Source organism: Trichogramma pretiosum, unplaced genomic scaffold (assembly GCF_000599845.2).
Source record: "Trichogramma pretiosum strain Unisexual culture from Peru unplaced genomic scaffold, Tpre_2.0 scaffold121, whole genome shotgun sequence".
In the NCBI taxonomy this organism is placed as follows: Eukaryota; Metazoa; Arthropoda; class Insecta; order Hymenoptera; family Trichogrammatidae; genus Trichogramma; species Trichogramma pretiosum.
The window spans coordinates 327,782-340,403 of NW_019640829.1; the positions used below are offsets into that span (position 1 = coordinate 327,782).

Below are 12,622 nucleotides of genomic sequence, written 5' to 3' on the forward strand. Positions count from 1 at the left end.
AAGCACAATCGTGTTGTTTAATCACAATCCGGAAAATCAATAAAACTTTTGTACATTGCAGCTTTTGCGGTTTTAAAACGTGTAACATTTCACGAACTTGAAAGTTACTGACGTGGACGCGGCTTTGTGGCGAATCGCAAGAGAGGCCTCAGTAATTCGCGCTGCCTGCTGCTAGTCGAGTTTCATCGCTAAACTGACGATTGACGCGCCCGTGTGTCGAGTTTTGCGTGCGTGTGTGTATACTGTGTACAGAGCTGCCAGCAGTTGCAATAATAACAGCCGCAGACGAGTCGCACGTCAAAGCTGCTGTGCAGAATCCTTCGATCTGTCTCGTCTTTTTCTAACGTAAATAACGCCGCAAAGTGTCTCACGGAATTTCGTTGCTCTGCTGAACTTTGGATCGTTGCATCGAATAAACAATAGATCGCCAAGATGATTTTAATGACGATGATAGCGCGATTAAGTGACGGTTTGCCCCTAGCAGCTGCTATGGAGGAAGACGAGCAGGTTAGAAAGTTTTTTTTTCTAATGGATATGAGCAATTTTAATGAGATAATGCCACGACCGGTAATTACCGTGATGAGATATTTTCACCAAGTTTAGAGTTGGACTTGTTCTTGTGAACTATCGTGCTTTATCTTTTTCCCGTAATAATGTAAGAGATATTTGAGTAGTGATGCAAATTAAGGTACAATGATATCATCGCAATTTATCTACTCACTCAATTATTCCATTGTACCAGTAGCCCTTGATAAAATAATGGTTTCATTTATGGATGAAACAACACTTTTGGAAGACAATTTTTTATTGATTTTGATTAATTTAGATAAGCTTGCAATCTATCTTACTTTAACTGAGTAATTGTATTTTAATATAATTTTTAGGCTGGAAGAAGTATTGTAGAATATAACAATCAAGCAAAAATGCTGTTCAGAAAACTGAACTCATATTCACCTAAAAAGTGTACTATTGAAACTGGTCCATATTTATTCCAGTAAGCAATCTTTCTTCAAATTTGAATATTCAATGAGCTTTCAAACTTTAATGATACATTATTGTTATTTTTCAGTTATCTGATAGAGGGTGATGTGGTTTATTTAATTTTATGTGAACCTCGTTATAAGAAAATTACTGCTTACAGTTATTTAGAAGATATAGCGCAAGAATTTAATGCTCAGTACGGCAAAAGAGTCAATACTGTTACAAGGCCCTATACATTTATTGAATTTGACACTTACTTGAAAAAAGCTAAAAAGGTATTTTTAGATGGAAAACCTAGAAGAAATATGAATGAATTAAACTCACAACTTCAAGATGTCCAGAGAATAATGGTACAAAATATTGATGATGTCCTGCAAAGAGGCACAATATTATCAGGTTTGACATTAACTCTACAATCCTAATAATATGCATACAATTTTATAATAATTGTAAATTAATTAATTCTCAGAACTGGACTCCAAAACACAACACTTATCCATGCTATCACAGAAGTACAGAAAAGATGCTGCTCTCTTGAATAGTAAATCGATATATGTTAAGGCTGTTGTTGGATTAGTTGCATTTTCAGCATTTGTATTATACTTCTTCATTCTTTAGTAAAAGAAAAAAATTTTGGTATTGTTATCTTGTGAAGGGTTAGTTTTATACTTATATTAATGAGTTGAAAAACAGTAGCTGCATGATTAAAAAATTATTTACATCAATTTTATTGTATGAGCTTTACTTTTAAAATCCCTGATTCACCAAAACATCTTTTGGATTATATTTTGCTATTCATCTTTTAAAAGTGAGTTTTGTTTGATTTACATATGTACATTAATTTTGATAGACTGTAATGACTTGTCAATGTTTAAGTGATATGTATTTGAATTGTCTTTGGGAGAAAATACGAGAAAAATAGATGCTTTATAATTATGAACCTATCAATGTTAAAATAATTTTAATGTAATATTATGGCAAAAAATTATGTATGTACAATACGATTTTTTTAAAAAAAATACAAAATTAAATACAAATCTTTTTACAAAAATTGTTCTGAGTCTTCATCATCCGACAAATCTCCATTGAAAAAGAAATTATTTGTCTCTTCAACTTTTTTCTTCACAATAGGTGGCTTGAGATTTGTACTGTCATGAATTTTTCTCTTTGGATTTTCTTTCCTTATATTAACTTCTTTAAACTCTTCATCATCTAAAATTGTAAAATAAATAAGCATTGTAATTCACAAAATAACTCGTTAAATATTGAAAATCCATATAGAATTAATTTTTACCACTTTCTATTATTTCAAACATGTCTGCGTGGTCTTTCAAAATTATGTATATTATTGGATATTCTATTATTGTTTTCTTATTGAAGTTGTCTCTCAGAGATTCTGTCATATCCAACTCCCAAAATCTGAAACAAGATTGATTATTGAATGAAATTTTTGAACACAATTGTCAGTAGTTAATAATTACCTTGAATTTGACTTTTTTACACCTTCAGCTTTTAAAAGGGCTCTTAATCCTGGTATTCCAGTTCCTTTATAATATTTCAATTTACTTTGTAACGCGATTAAATTACTAAAAAAAAAAATAAAAATTCATATCAAAATAATTTTTAAATAATACTTGACTTACAAATATTAATTTTCTCAACTTACTTTGATGATTCTTCTGTTTGTTCTTTCAAAGGATCAGCATTAAAAAGTTCTTCTAATACTGTAGACAGTTTTTTTTCATCCTGAACTCTATATCAAAAATACAGTCAGTTATACAAATTTATAGTACAATAAAAAAATTTATGAAACTTTATTTTTACCTGTTTATCACCCATTTTGAATTTTCTGCATTTGGAAAAATTAGTTCCAGTCTCCAAAATAGCTCGTGTGTTTTAAAATTTAAAAAAGTGCTATTTTCTGCATGTTTGCTGAAGTGTCGGGGTAAAAATCTGAGATTTGTACCCCTTTTTTGTGCAGCAATTCTCAACTTCATTAGTATCTAAAAAGTAATCAGTACATCAGCACAAAAATTTAAAATTCAAATATTTTGAAATTTTAGAAAAAAAAAGACCTACTGGTGGCAAATTTCCAGTGCGGGTAGATAATTTTAAAGGATCTTTCTGCATAGCTTCAACAGATCTTCCAATACCTTCTAAGAAGCGATAATCTAAATAAAAATTATTTTAATAAAAATCATGTTCCCTTTAATGATAATATATGAATTAGTACTTAAAAATAATATTCACCACTTAATAGATCCAAATCTGTAAATTTATCTTTAGCGACGAACTTGGTTTGATCGCGAATTCCGTCACAATCTAACTCTTGTTTATGAATGTTTGAACATGTCAAACAACAAGTTCTAACCTCGCATTTTGGACATGTATATTTTGCTTTATTGGCCTGGCACACCTCGCAATCTTCCAGTCTAAAAAACAGATTAAGTCATTTAAATTTTTTTTTTACTGATAGAGTAGATAATATTTATTTAATTATTAACTTTTTGTTGATATTGCGAGCCGATTCGGTGGCAGCCGATTCCATTTCGCAGTCTTGATCTGACATGTTCGACTACAGTTGTATATTTATAAACACGTGTGTTTTGTCGACTGTCGACGGCACACTGCGGTCTACAACTGATTTGTGGCGCCGCACGTGCTCGAATAGACGGCTCACATCATCCAAAGGAATCAGCTGTCACAACTTTATTGACGACAGCACTGATTGATGATTCAAAAAGTGAAAGTAAAGGGTGAAATGCACGATTTTAAAAATAATACATAATACACTTTTCATAATGCTCATCTTGGGTTTATTAAAACGTTATAATTAATTTTTCAATAAATATATAATATATATATAATTAATTATTTACAAATAATCTATAATATCATTTCGAAAATGATTACCATTTCGATATTAAAATTCAGTGAACTTCTCCTTGAATTTTCTTTGATTCTGTTCAGATGATATGCGTTTTGCTGATGCTTTTAAACTCGTGATTTTTTTTTGAGTTTCATTGTATCTTGCAACTGCACTATTATGTTGTATACTATTAGCAGCAAATTGATTCATTGACTTCTGGAAATAGGCAGATTCTTTTTCCAGTTTTGATAATTTTTCTTCAATTTGATAACTTGCTATTCTGAGGTTTTTACTAGACTCTTTTTTCAATTCTTTGTGGTCTTTGGAACTGCTTGGCTCATCAGCTTTTACAATAAAATTTTTTGAATTAATAAATGTGCATAATGTACAAGAAATATGAAAATTAACTTACTCTTGTCTCCTAGTGTTTTGTTTATAAAATTAAAAACATTACTTTTCTCCCTTTTTACTTGATTAGAGTATTCTTTTTCTCTTTGTTGTTTCAGTTTCCTCTTTTGCCTTTGCATTTGTCTTTCAACACTGAATAAATTTTTATCACCACCAGCATGTTCTTTCAATTCCATACAGTAATCTAAAGTAAGATTCCAGTAAATTTAATAATCCATAGGTAAATTTGAAAAGAAATATTAATGAGAATTTTTTACCTAGTGATTTTCCTGCTGGCAAAACACTTGCTTCTACAACCTGAACTCTACCATCAGAGTTTTTACCTAAACCAGTACCATGTACGTAACCCATTTTTTCCATTAATTTACTACCTATTCCTCGAGTGTGCTGCTCCCATGCACCAAGTTGTTTACTAGTATCACCTGTTAAAAGTGCCTTTTGAATCAACTCTTCACTGGGTTCTTGATTTATATTTGAATAAGTTTCTTTTTCATAGTCACTGTCATCAGAAGACTCAGACATTTGTAGTCCAGTATCATCTAATATTATAATCATGAGAAAATAATTTAAGTAAAATAAATAGTAAACTATTTTTGATGTCATGAAAAAATTTTACCTAGAGGTAATATGTCTTGTATTCCAACTTCTGACACAGTACCACTTGCTTCAGATCTTAATTGGTACAATTCATCTGAATTATCAGGACATTTTAATATTACAGATCTGTGCCACAGATTGTTTTTTTGTTTTGACAATATCCTACTGCCCATTTTAAGATTTGAAAAATCTGGTTCTCTGGTATTAAAAAAATATTATTTAATTACACATTTCTCAGTTTGAATATTTTTTAAAAGGTTGAATATGAATTTTATTACTTGTATTCTTCCAGTTTTGCAAATGAAATAAGCTCTCCATGAGAGAAATGGCATTGTTCTTCAGAAAATTTACAAGATCCATCCAAAAAATAAGGACAAGGAAGCATTTCTTTATGTGTTGGATTTATAAACAATATCCTCACCTGAATAAAGTTATAACATTTTAATTATGTGCATAAATTATAAATTTTTAAAATTATTCACCCACCATCACATCACTTAAATCAGAATCTTCACTATTTTCTGCATGAACTGAACAAATCATAGCATTGTGATATCCTGTACCACCCCAACTGCTGCCATGCGGTGCTCGACATTTGGTACCTTCAAGAGCCTTTAATTCTTCCTAATACAGCATAAAACGGTGTAATATTTGAACTTTTATAATTAGTATGATACATCATTATACTGACTTCCAAATTTTTGGTTAGCTTTACAACAGGTTCTGTATTTTTATCATCATTTGATGATGGCTCGTCAAGTTTAGCCATTTCAGCCTTGTAAAAAAAATATATTTTATATGAAATTAAAAAATCTAAATTTAATGCACATTTTTCTAAATTAATCCGTACCTTGAATAGATCATATTCATCATCTAAACTGTTATTTGGCTTATTAGTACTATTAGTAGCTTCACTAATATCATCATCACTACCATCATTAGTTTCATAGGCGAGTTGAATTATTTCATTTAGATCAGATTGCAGACTTAATAAGCTTTCTCTTTCCTGTCCTGTAGCATTGACAAGGGCTTGTTCCACTTGGAGAAGCTGTAAAAAATCAATTTTGAGTTTTATAATCAACTAAACCAAACAATGTTAAGGAAACTACATACCTGCTCTTGGTACTGGCTAATATCCATGTCTTAATTCCTCAATTTTTCAACGAAAATAAAATTAAAAAGCCTCGGAAATTATCTTGACAGTTCAGCAGAAAATGACAAACAGACAAACTCGTTTAAAAGGTCAGAACAGTTGATCACGAAGTTATTATCAAAATAAACACTTGATACTACGATGACGGTGTTCCATACCTACTTCTGATTTTTTGTCCAAATTTTCGATATGACGAGGTGAATGACCGATGTGAAAGTAATATTGTACTTATATTATAACAGAAGCTTGACTGTACTTTTCCTAAAATGCATTACGATTTTACTGAACAATGTTCAACTTACAACACCCATGGTGTAAAATTACTTTACTTTATTATGACATTTGACGATACGGATGACTGTAAAAGAGGACTTGAATATTGTCGAGACTGACTAGATGGCGCTTTTAACAATGAGATAGAGTCCTTCATAATCGACTGCATGCATAGTGCACTGTAGCGACTGTCTGTGCAAATTCACCGCTGCTCGTTCATTTTCATCGTTGGTGGAACAATGGTAAGACGCATTTTGCAATCTGAAAATATTTTTGGCATCTGTAGACAAAACTACATACCAAATTTGACAAAATATTCTGATAAGATCCTTTTTAACCATCGCGTCTTTAGTTTTGCAAAAAATTGTTAAATGCATTTTAAAGAACATGCATAAGATTAACCATGTGGCATGGTCATCGATAATACTTACACATTTATTATTTATTAAACAAAAGTTTTGATGAATTTTTTGTCCATTATAAAGCATTATTGAAGATTTCGTAGTATTATCATATATTTGATTTTCCGAGAACGATCCAATAATGTTTTTTAATCTAATACATTTTTGCCGGATTCGCGTAACCTGCAAATGCAGTTGGCTATATGATGATTTAGATAATTTTCTGTTTATGGTTTTCAACTGATTAACCATGAAGATATTATTCTAGGGCGGTCTGAAATGTCATTATATGTCGAATAATTCCAATAATTCCTTCAATCATTTTTTAATTTTTGCACTTTTATACTTGTACAGTCTCACAGAAAATTCAGTGCCCCCCGTCATGGATCCATGGGATTCTACCCTAAAAAGAGATCCCAACGTCATCGTGGTAAAGTAAAGGCTTTCCCTAAAGATGACCCAACTAAACCAGTTCACCTTACCGCCTTCATTGCCTACAAAGCTGGTATGACCCACGTTGTAAGAGAAGCAGATCGTCCTGGTTCAAGTGAGTGATATCAATATTAATCGATTAAAATAAATATTAAAAATAGTAATCCAACGCCTGGGGATCATTTTCTTTGAAATTGATGGCAGTATGAGAGCCGTCTGTACGGTATGTTCTCCAGACTGCAAGGCGAATAAAAAACTTGCCCCCTACTTGTAGGTGTGAGCATAAGTTCGGTATATTCCATAATCTTGATGTAGCCCATTGGGCCAAGATAGAGAGACAAACCATATTGAACACAGTTTATAAGTAAATAATAATTGAGTACATGTATATGATCAGTTTTAAAAGCAAAATTTTTTTTCACCAGAGGTGAACAAGAAAGAGATTGTCGAAGCTGTTACAATCCTTGAAACCCCACCTATGGTTGTTGTTGGAGTTGTTGGATATATTGAAACACCCCATGGTCTTCGTGCTTTGACCACTGTCTGGGCTGAGCATCTCTCAGAAGATTGTAGAAGAAGATTTTACAAGAACTGGTAAACAACTTTTTATTTTACCTTCCACATCTAAACAATTTTTTTATTTGTTTTTATTAAAAAATTCCAAACAATTATTTAATTAGTCCTCCTTAAACTCTCCGCTCATTATGATGAGAGTTATTATATGACTGGTTTTAGCTATTGAAGTTTTTGATACTCAATTTGGCTAAACTGGCTAGTGTGTAGCAATCTCCGCTCATTTTGATGAGATTCACACATTGCAGTTAGGATATGTACAAAAACAAGGACATTTGATTTTTTCTCAGGTATAAGAGTAAGAAGAAGGCCTTTACTAAGGCTTCCAAAAAATGGAAGGATAATCTTGGTCAAGCTTCAATTGAAAAAGACTTCAAGAAAATTATCAAGTACTGTAAAGTTGTTCGTGTAATTGCTCATACCCAAATGAAGCTTTTGAAACAACGTCAAAAGAAAGCTCATATCATGGAAATCCAACTCAATGGTGGATCCATTGCAGACAAAGTTAACTGGGCTAAAGAACATCTTGAAAAGTCCATTCCTGTCAGTAATGTCTTTGCCCAAGATGAGATGATTGATGTGATTGGTGTCACCAAGGGAAAAGGATACAAAGGTAAAATACTATTCGAGACAAGTTTCTTTGATTTCCAAAATGAAATTATAGATCGACTTGATTATTCTGATAAATCTATGTTTTTACTGAATCTAGAAACCCCTTATTTTATTCGAGCTTTTTGTTTTGAATTGCTACTAAATCTTATTCATTTTTTTAGGTGTTACTTCGCGTTGGCATACCAAGAAACTGCCGCGAAAGACGCATAAGGGTCTTAGGAAAGTTGCCTGTATTGGTGCTTGGCATCCAAGCAGAGTATCTTTCACCGTCGCCCGCGCCGGTCAAAAGGGATACCATCACCGTACTGAAATGAACAAGAAAATCTACCGAATTGGTGAGGGAATCCATACTAAGGACGGAAAGGTAAATTTTTGTTATTCTAATTTGTAAGAAGACTTGCGGATTTTGTACACACAGTGCCTAAATCTAATATTTGAAATAATTGCAGGTCGTTAAAAATAATGCATCAACTGAGTACGATCTTACTGAAAAGACCATTACTCCTATGGGTGGTTTTCCCCATTATGGTGAAGTCAACAATGACTACATCATGATTAAGGGTTGCTGCATGGGAACAAAGAAGAGAGTCATCACTTTGAGAAAGGTACGTCCATTACTTTTTGTTAAGTTTTCCATGTCATCTACCTTCAGCCGCTTAAAGTTTTTATCAGACAAAATATTCATGACAACATACTCAAAATCAAGAAACTGATGAAAATTAACATCATCTGTTTTGAACAGTATCTCAAACTAAAACAACTAATTCGACTGTAATTTTTATTTTCAGTCGCTTCTTGTCCACACGAAGCGCGCGGCTTTGGAGAAGATCAATTTGAAATTCATTGACACGAGCTCCAAGTTCGGTCACGGTCGCTTCCAAACTGCTGCCGACAAGGCCTCATTCATGGGTCAACTCAAGAAAGATCGCATTCGCGAAGAATTGGCTCAGAGCGCCGCACCTGCTGCTACTACTGCTGCTGCTGCCCCGGCCACTGTAGCTGTTTAATAATTTACATACTTTGTATGTTTATTATGAATAATAAAAAAGTTTTTTAAACTTATTAAATGGAATACATTTTCTTTAAACAATCAATCTTTACAATTAACTATTATTCGAAACTGACTATTAAAAATCGACTCTAGCTATAACTATAATAGTACCTATATTGTGCATATAAAATCGTGAATGTATGCCCCAACCTACACGTAAATAATCAAAATGATAAAAATGTCATACAGTTGTTATTTAACCTAACATTGAGTAAGCGATCAGTTAAATTTCAAATTGAATTCAAATACACATTTAAAAATGGATCCAATTGTAAAATCGATCGAAATGGAAAAAATGCTGGTAAAAGACTACTCTTACCTAGAGCAGCATAGAATATTCGAACTAATTCAAGTAATAGACCCCTTATTTTTTACCATCGTACCCTTCGAACCGGTAAAATATACATCCAAATATCAAATGGAGAAAAAATTTCTCACTTAAGGAAATGACTGCAATGCTCTTGTTGAAAAAACCCGACGATCATTTGCTGTACCTGAAGCAGTGCGTACGTCATGCTGCTAGGAGATTATACTCTCCAAGGATTATTATGATTGTCCCGAAGAATTTCGGTATCAATACTTATAACGAAAAATCGATCGACAATCCACGATGAACGATGACATTTGGTTGCGGTTTAACACTTACAGATGCGCAGCGTGTGACGGCAAGATTGAGCAAGAAACTGAAGATACCGATCATAACTTCGGAGGAAGTGTTGAGCGACGACGCACTCGTGAGTTCGTCATGATTTTTCTTTTCAATCTAGACGTTCACATGCACGTTTCATTTATAGATATTGAAACATGCTCCGAGATGCTACGCCGAAGCTGTGATAAAAAGTTGGAAAGAAATTTGGAGTGAGCACATGAAAAACAATTCCGATGGATGGATATTCGTAGGTAATTTTAACACATTATACTTATCAAGCGATGTACATTTATTTCAAGTACAAAATTAACTCGACCACTTCGATATATCCAGCATCGGACGATTTTGGTTTGAATGAACATTTGGCAAATCGATTGAAGTACGGCGGAATCGTTCCCACTCACGTGTTCGCCATAGTTTTATCAGGTACAATAATGACACTCGATCCATTTTTTTCGTTTATATAAAAAATGTTACACGATTATTGCGAGCAGAGGAAGACTCGTCGGACGATTATTGGATCAATATAACCGGACTCAAACGAGCTTACAAACACCTGATCAAAGTAATTGACACAAGAGCGGCCGCTACGTATTAAAAAATATTTGTGTCCATTCGTGAATTACCAAACGAGATTAAACTTTTTGCCAGGATATTCATGCGGAGGGAAAGAAGAGCCGCGACATCGCCGAAGAGTGCCTGGACCTAGCTCGGCGAAGATACTTGTTTCCAACATGTGACAGGTCGATGCGATTACTCTTGCTGAATTTTTTCAAAGCCGAACTGAGCGAAGATTTGGCTAGACAGCTAGTCAAAGAGTGCAAATTCAGGCATGAAATTGAACTAAACGAATGTATGCTACTGCTTTTCTTATTCTACGATCGTTGCGCAAAACATTTCAATGGTACATTGAATTTAAGTGGATTTCGAGCGGATGGTGGCACAGGTCGCACTTCAAAGAAGCGAGTTGGGGCAGAAACTTCGCGAGGAGAAGGAAAAGCTAGTCATCGACGCGCCGGCTGATCTCAAAATAAAAGCTTTCGAAGTATCGTATAAAAAAAGCCCCTACCTTGTTGTTAAATTATTGTAGAATGATGAATGATTCGTCGCCATAACAGGAGCGCTTGGCGCAGTTGAAGCTGCTGGACAAAAGATGGATACTCACGGGGGTGGAGCGAGTCGAAGATTTCAAGGAGCTCGACGCGAGCATCGTACCGCCCAACCGAGTCCTCATGCTGGTCGATTCGAGTGCCTTTGACAAAGTCAACAACAACAAGTTGCTGCCGTGGGAAGCACCGGAAGATCCCAAGAAACAAAAAGTTTGATCGTCGTTGGCTTTTTTTATACTATTGAAAAGAAAAATAATTAAATATCGATCGCAATGTAAATGTTCAACGTTATGATGTTGCGCAGCAACGACAACTCATGTGGCACATGAAGGACGCGCTCGCCTACGCCGGGCCGAGCGCCGAGGTGATACGACTGGACTGCAAGTGCAAGACCGAGAATGATGACTGCAAGTGCAAGGCCGAGGATATCGCGGCATTGATCCTGGCGCGTCTGAGCGAGCCGGGCCCGTTTTTGCCGCGTCGAGTGGGCCGAGCCCCGACGCCACCGCCGCGACCCGAAGAGATCGAGTACGAGCCCGACGACGAGCCCGACGTCAGCGTGTTCGCGGAGATACGCGAGCCCGAGCCGATTTTGCCGCTTATTTAGTCGTGCAGCTTTTTTGTTGAGGATAAAATTTTGAATGATAGAAGTGAAAAAAAAGCATAGGAATAAAAGCGATGTTTCACGTCGAAAATTGCCCGTCTTTTGAAGCTTTCAAAGCCGAAACGTATAAATTTTCCCGTATAAAATCAACTGTAGCAGCAGCAGCAGCAGTACAGCAGCAGTAGCAACTCTCTAACTTTGTTATAGAGTCTCTCTTTGTGAGGTAGCTAGTGCGGGTTGGATGTACAGAACTGCGGCTTCATCGCAAGCGCGATACATGTATATAAAGTCGAGCCGCTTGGCAAGCTGCATCGCCCCGTCGTCGTCGTCGTATATAAACGAGGCGCCTGTCCTTAATGCGCGTAATTGCCTCAAACGCGAAGAATATTTCGGTAGCAAGCCAGCAGACTCTGCTGGAGGTCGCTCGACTTTGTACTATACTATACCTACTACTACGTGATCCTGCGACGTTTCTGTGCACCCCCGCACATGGACTATACACATGTAGGAGCTATGGGGGACAGCGACTCGAGAGCTTTTTAGTATGCGCGCGCGCGTTCACTACTTGTATGCTGCATACACCCCTTTTACGTGGAGCGTTGTACAACGTAACAGCGGCAGCGGCAGTAGCGTCAGTAGCGGCTTATCAAAGTTCATTCGTGTATCTTACATGGGAGCCTGTGCTAAGCGCCCTCCGGCGACCAGTACCTACCCCCGGTGCACGATATCCGCCGCCTGTGAATCGAATGCCCCGATATATATCCCGATACTCGCGTTCGCGCACATGTTAGCCGAGTGCGGGCCGAGCGCAGCGTCGTTAATCGCGTAACTCGCAGCGTTACGTCGTATGTGGGACCTCGGGTCGTCACAGTTCCAAGGCGTGCCTTATGTAGCATTGCACACCGAGCGC

General features: G+C 35.6%; 4 protein-coding genes and 1 non-coding gene across 8 annotated transcripts; 3 read left to right on the top strand and 2 right to left on the bottom strand.

Moving 5' to 3' along the window:
* Positions 1 to 155: 155 nt before the first annotated feature.
* Positions 156 to 1,926, top strand: LOC106650128 (vesicle-trafficking protein SEC22b-B). Its single transcript, XM_014367966.2, has 4 exons — positions 156 to 507; positions 885 to 994; positions 1,070 to 1,377; positions 1,451 to 1,926. The coding sequence occupies exons 1-4, from the start codon at positions 433 to 435 to the stop codon at positions 1,597 to 1,599; spliced, it is 642 nt and encodes a 213-aa protein (XP_014223452.1). The 5' UTR covers positions 156 to 432; the 3' UTR covers positions 1,600 to 1,926.
* Positions 1,927 to 1,990: 64 nt separating this feature from the next.
* On the bottom strand, positions 1,991 to 3,606 carry LOC106650129 (box C/D snoRNA protein 1). The gene is made up of 8 exons (XM_014367967.2): positions 3,486 to 3,606; positions 3,232 to 3,413; positions 3,061 to 3,152; positions 2,806 to 2,984; positions 2,648 to 2,734; positions 2,463 to 2,567; positions 2,276 to 2,400; positions 1,991 to 2,193 (listed from the first exon to the last, which is right to left on the bottom strand). Exons 1-8 carry the CDS (start codon positions 3,548 to 3,550, stop codon positions 2,024 to 2,026), a joined length of 1,005 nt encoding a protein of 334 aa, XP_014223453.1. The 5' UTR covers positions 3,551 to 3,606; the 3' UTR covers positions 1,991 to 2,023.
* A 185-nt stretch (positions 3,607 to 3,791) lies between these two features.
* Positions 3,792 to 6,386, bottom strand: LOC106649948 (zinc finger CCCH-type with G patch domain-containing protein). 4 transcript variants are annotated; one of them, XM_023463387.1, is made up of 10 exons: positions 6,338 to 6,386; positions 5,969 to 6,269; positions 5,706 to 5,903; positions 5,547 to 5,630; positions 5,342 to 5,479; positions 5,134 to 5,276; positions 4,875 to 5,053; positions 4,516 to 4,797; positions 4,263 to 4,442; positions 3,792 to 4,194 (listed from the first exon to the last, which is right to left on the bottom strand). In XM_023463387.1, the coding sequence occupies exons 2-10, from the start codon at positions 5,993 to 5,995 to the stop codon at positions 3,905 to 3,907; spliced, it is 1,521 nt and encodes a 506-aa protein (XP_023319155.1). In that variant the 5' UTR covers positions 5,996 to 6,269; positions 6,338 to 6,386; the 3' UTR covers positions 3,792 to 3,904. The 4 variants fall into 4 exon arrangements, with proteins under 4 accessions (XP_023319155.1, XP_023319156.1, XP_023319154.1 ...); XM_023463388.1 differs by having other exon boundaries at positions 5,969 to 6,050; positions 6,171 to 6,359; XM_023463386.1 differs by having other exon boundaries at positions 5,969 to 6,050; positions 6,167 to 6,359.
* Positions 6,387 to 6,439: 53 nt separating this feature from the next.
* Positions 6,440 to 9,306, top strand: LOC106649949 (60S ribosomal protein L3). Its single transcript, XM_014367679.2, has 7 exons — positions 6,440 to 6,523; positions 7,037 to 7,229; positions 7,540 to 7,708; positions 7,978 to 8,300; positions 8,461 to 8,663; positions 8,749 to 8,904; positions 9,088 to 9,306. The coding sequence occupies exons 1-7, from the start codon at positions 6,521 to 6,523 to the stop codon at positions 9,304 to 9,306; spliced, it is 1,266 nt and encodes a 421-aa protein (XP_014223165.1). The 5' UTR covers positions 6,440 to 6,520.
* LOC111694617 lies at positions 6,886 to 6,964 on the top strand. Its single transcript, XR_002763674.1, has one exon. It is a non-coding gene; the product is annotated as a small nucleolar RNA U43 (small nucleolar RNA).
* Positions 9,307 to 12,622: the final 3,316 nt, after the last annotated feature.

What these genes read in the sequence shown, in the direction of transcription:
- LOC106650128 (XM_014367966.2), top strand. Translation starts at nt 433, where the DNA reads ATGATTTTAATGACGATGATAGCGCGATTAAGTGACGGTTTGCCCCTA. An exon ending in CTATGGAGGAAGACGAGCAG is followed by an intron (nt 508 to 884) that starts GTTAGAAAGTTT and finishes TATAATTTTTAG; the next exon opens with GCTGGAAGAAGTATTGTAGA. An exon ending in AAGAGGCACAATATTATCAG is followed by an intron (nt 1,378 to 1,450) that starts GTTTGACATTAA and finishes ATTAATTCTCAG; the next exon opens with AACTGGACTCCAAAACACAA.
- LOC106649949 (XM_014367679.2), top strand. An exon ending in CAAGGGAAAAGGATACAAAG is followed by an intron (nt 8,301 to 8,460) that starts GTAAAATACTAT and finishes TCATTTTTTTAG; the next exon opens with GTGTTACTTCGCGTTGGCAT. An exon ending in TCCATACTAAGGACGGAAAG is followed by an intron (nt 8,664 to 8,748) that starts GTAAATTTTTGT and finishes AAATAATTGCAG; the next exon opens with GTCGTTAAAAATAATGCATC.
- LOC106650129 (XM_014367967.2), bottom strand. Translation starts at nt 3,550, where the DNA reads ATGTCAGATCAAGACTGCGAAATGGAATCGGCTGCCACCGAATCGGCT. An exon ending in GCTCGCAATATCAACAAAAA is followed by an intron (nt 3,414 to 3,485) that starts GTTAATAATTAA and finishes TCTGTTTTTTAG; the next exon opens with ACTGGAAGATTGCGAGGTGT. An exon ending in GTAAAAAAGTCAAATTCAAG is followed by an intron (nt 2,401 to 2,462) that starts GTAATTATTAAC and finishes ATCTTGTTTCAG; the next exon opens with ATTTTGGGAGTTGGATATGA.
- LOC106649948 (XM_023463387.1), bottom strand. Translation starts at nt 5,995, where the DNA reads ATGGATATTAGCCAGTACCAAGAGCAG. An exon ending in TTAGCCAGTACCAAGAGCAG is followed by an intron (nt 5,904 to 5,968) that starts GTATGTAGTTTC and finishes GATTTTTTACAG; the next exon opens with CTTCTCCAAGTGGAACAAGC. An exon ending in ACAAGACATATTACCTCTAG is followed by an intron (nt 4,798 to 4,874) that starts GTAAAATTTTTT and finishes TTATAATATTAG; the next exon opens with ATGATACTGGACTACAAATG.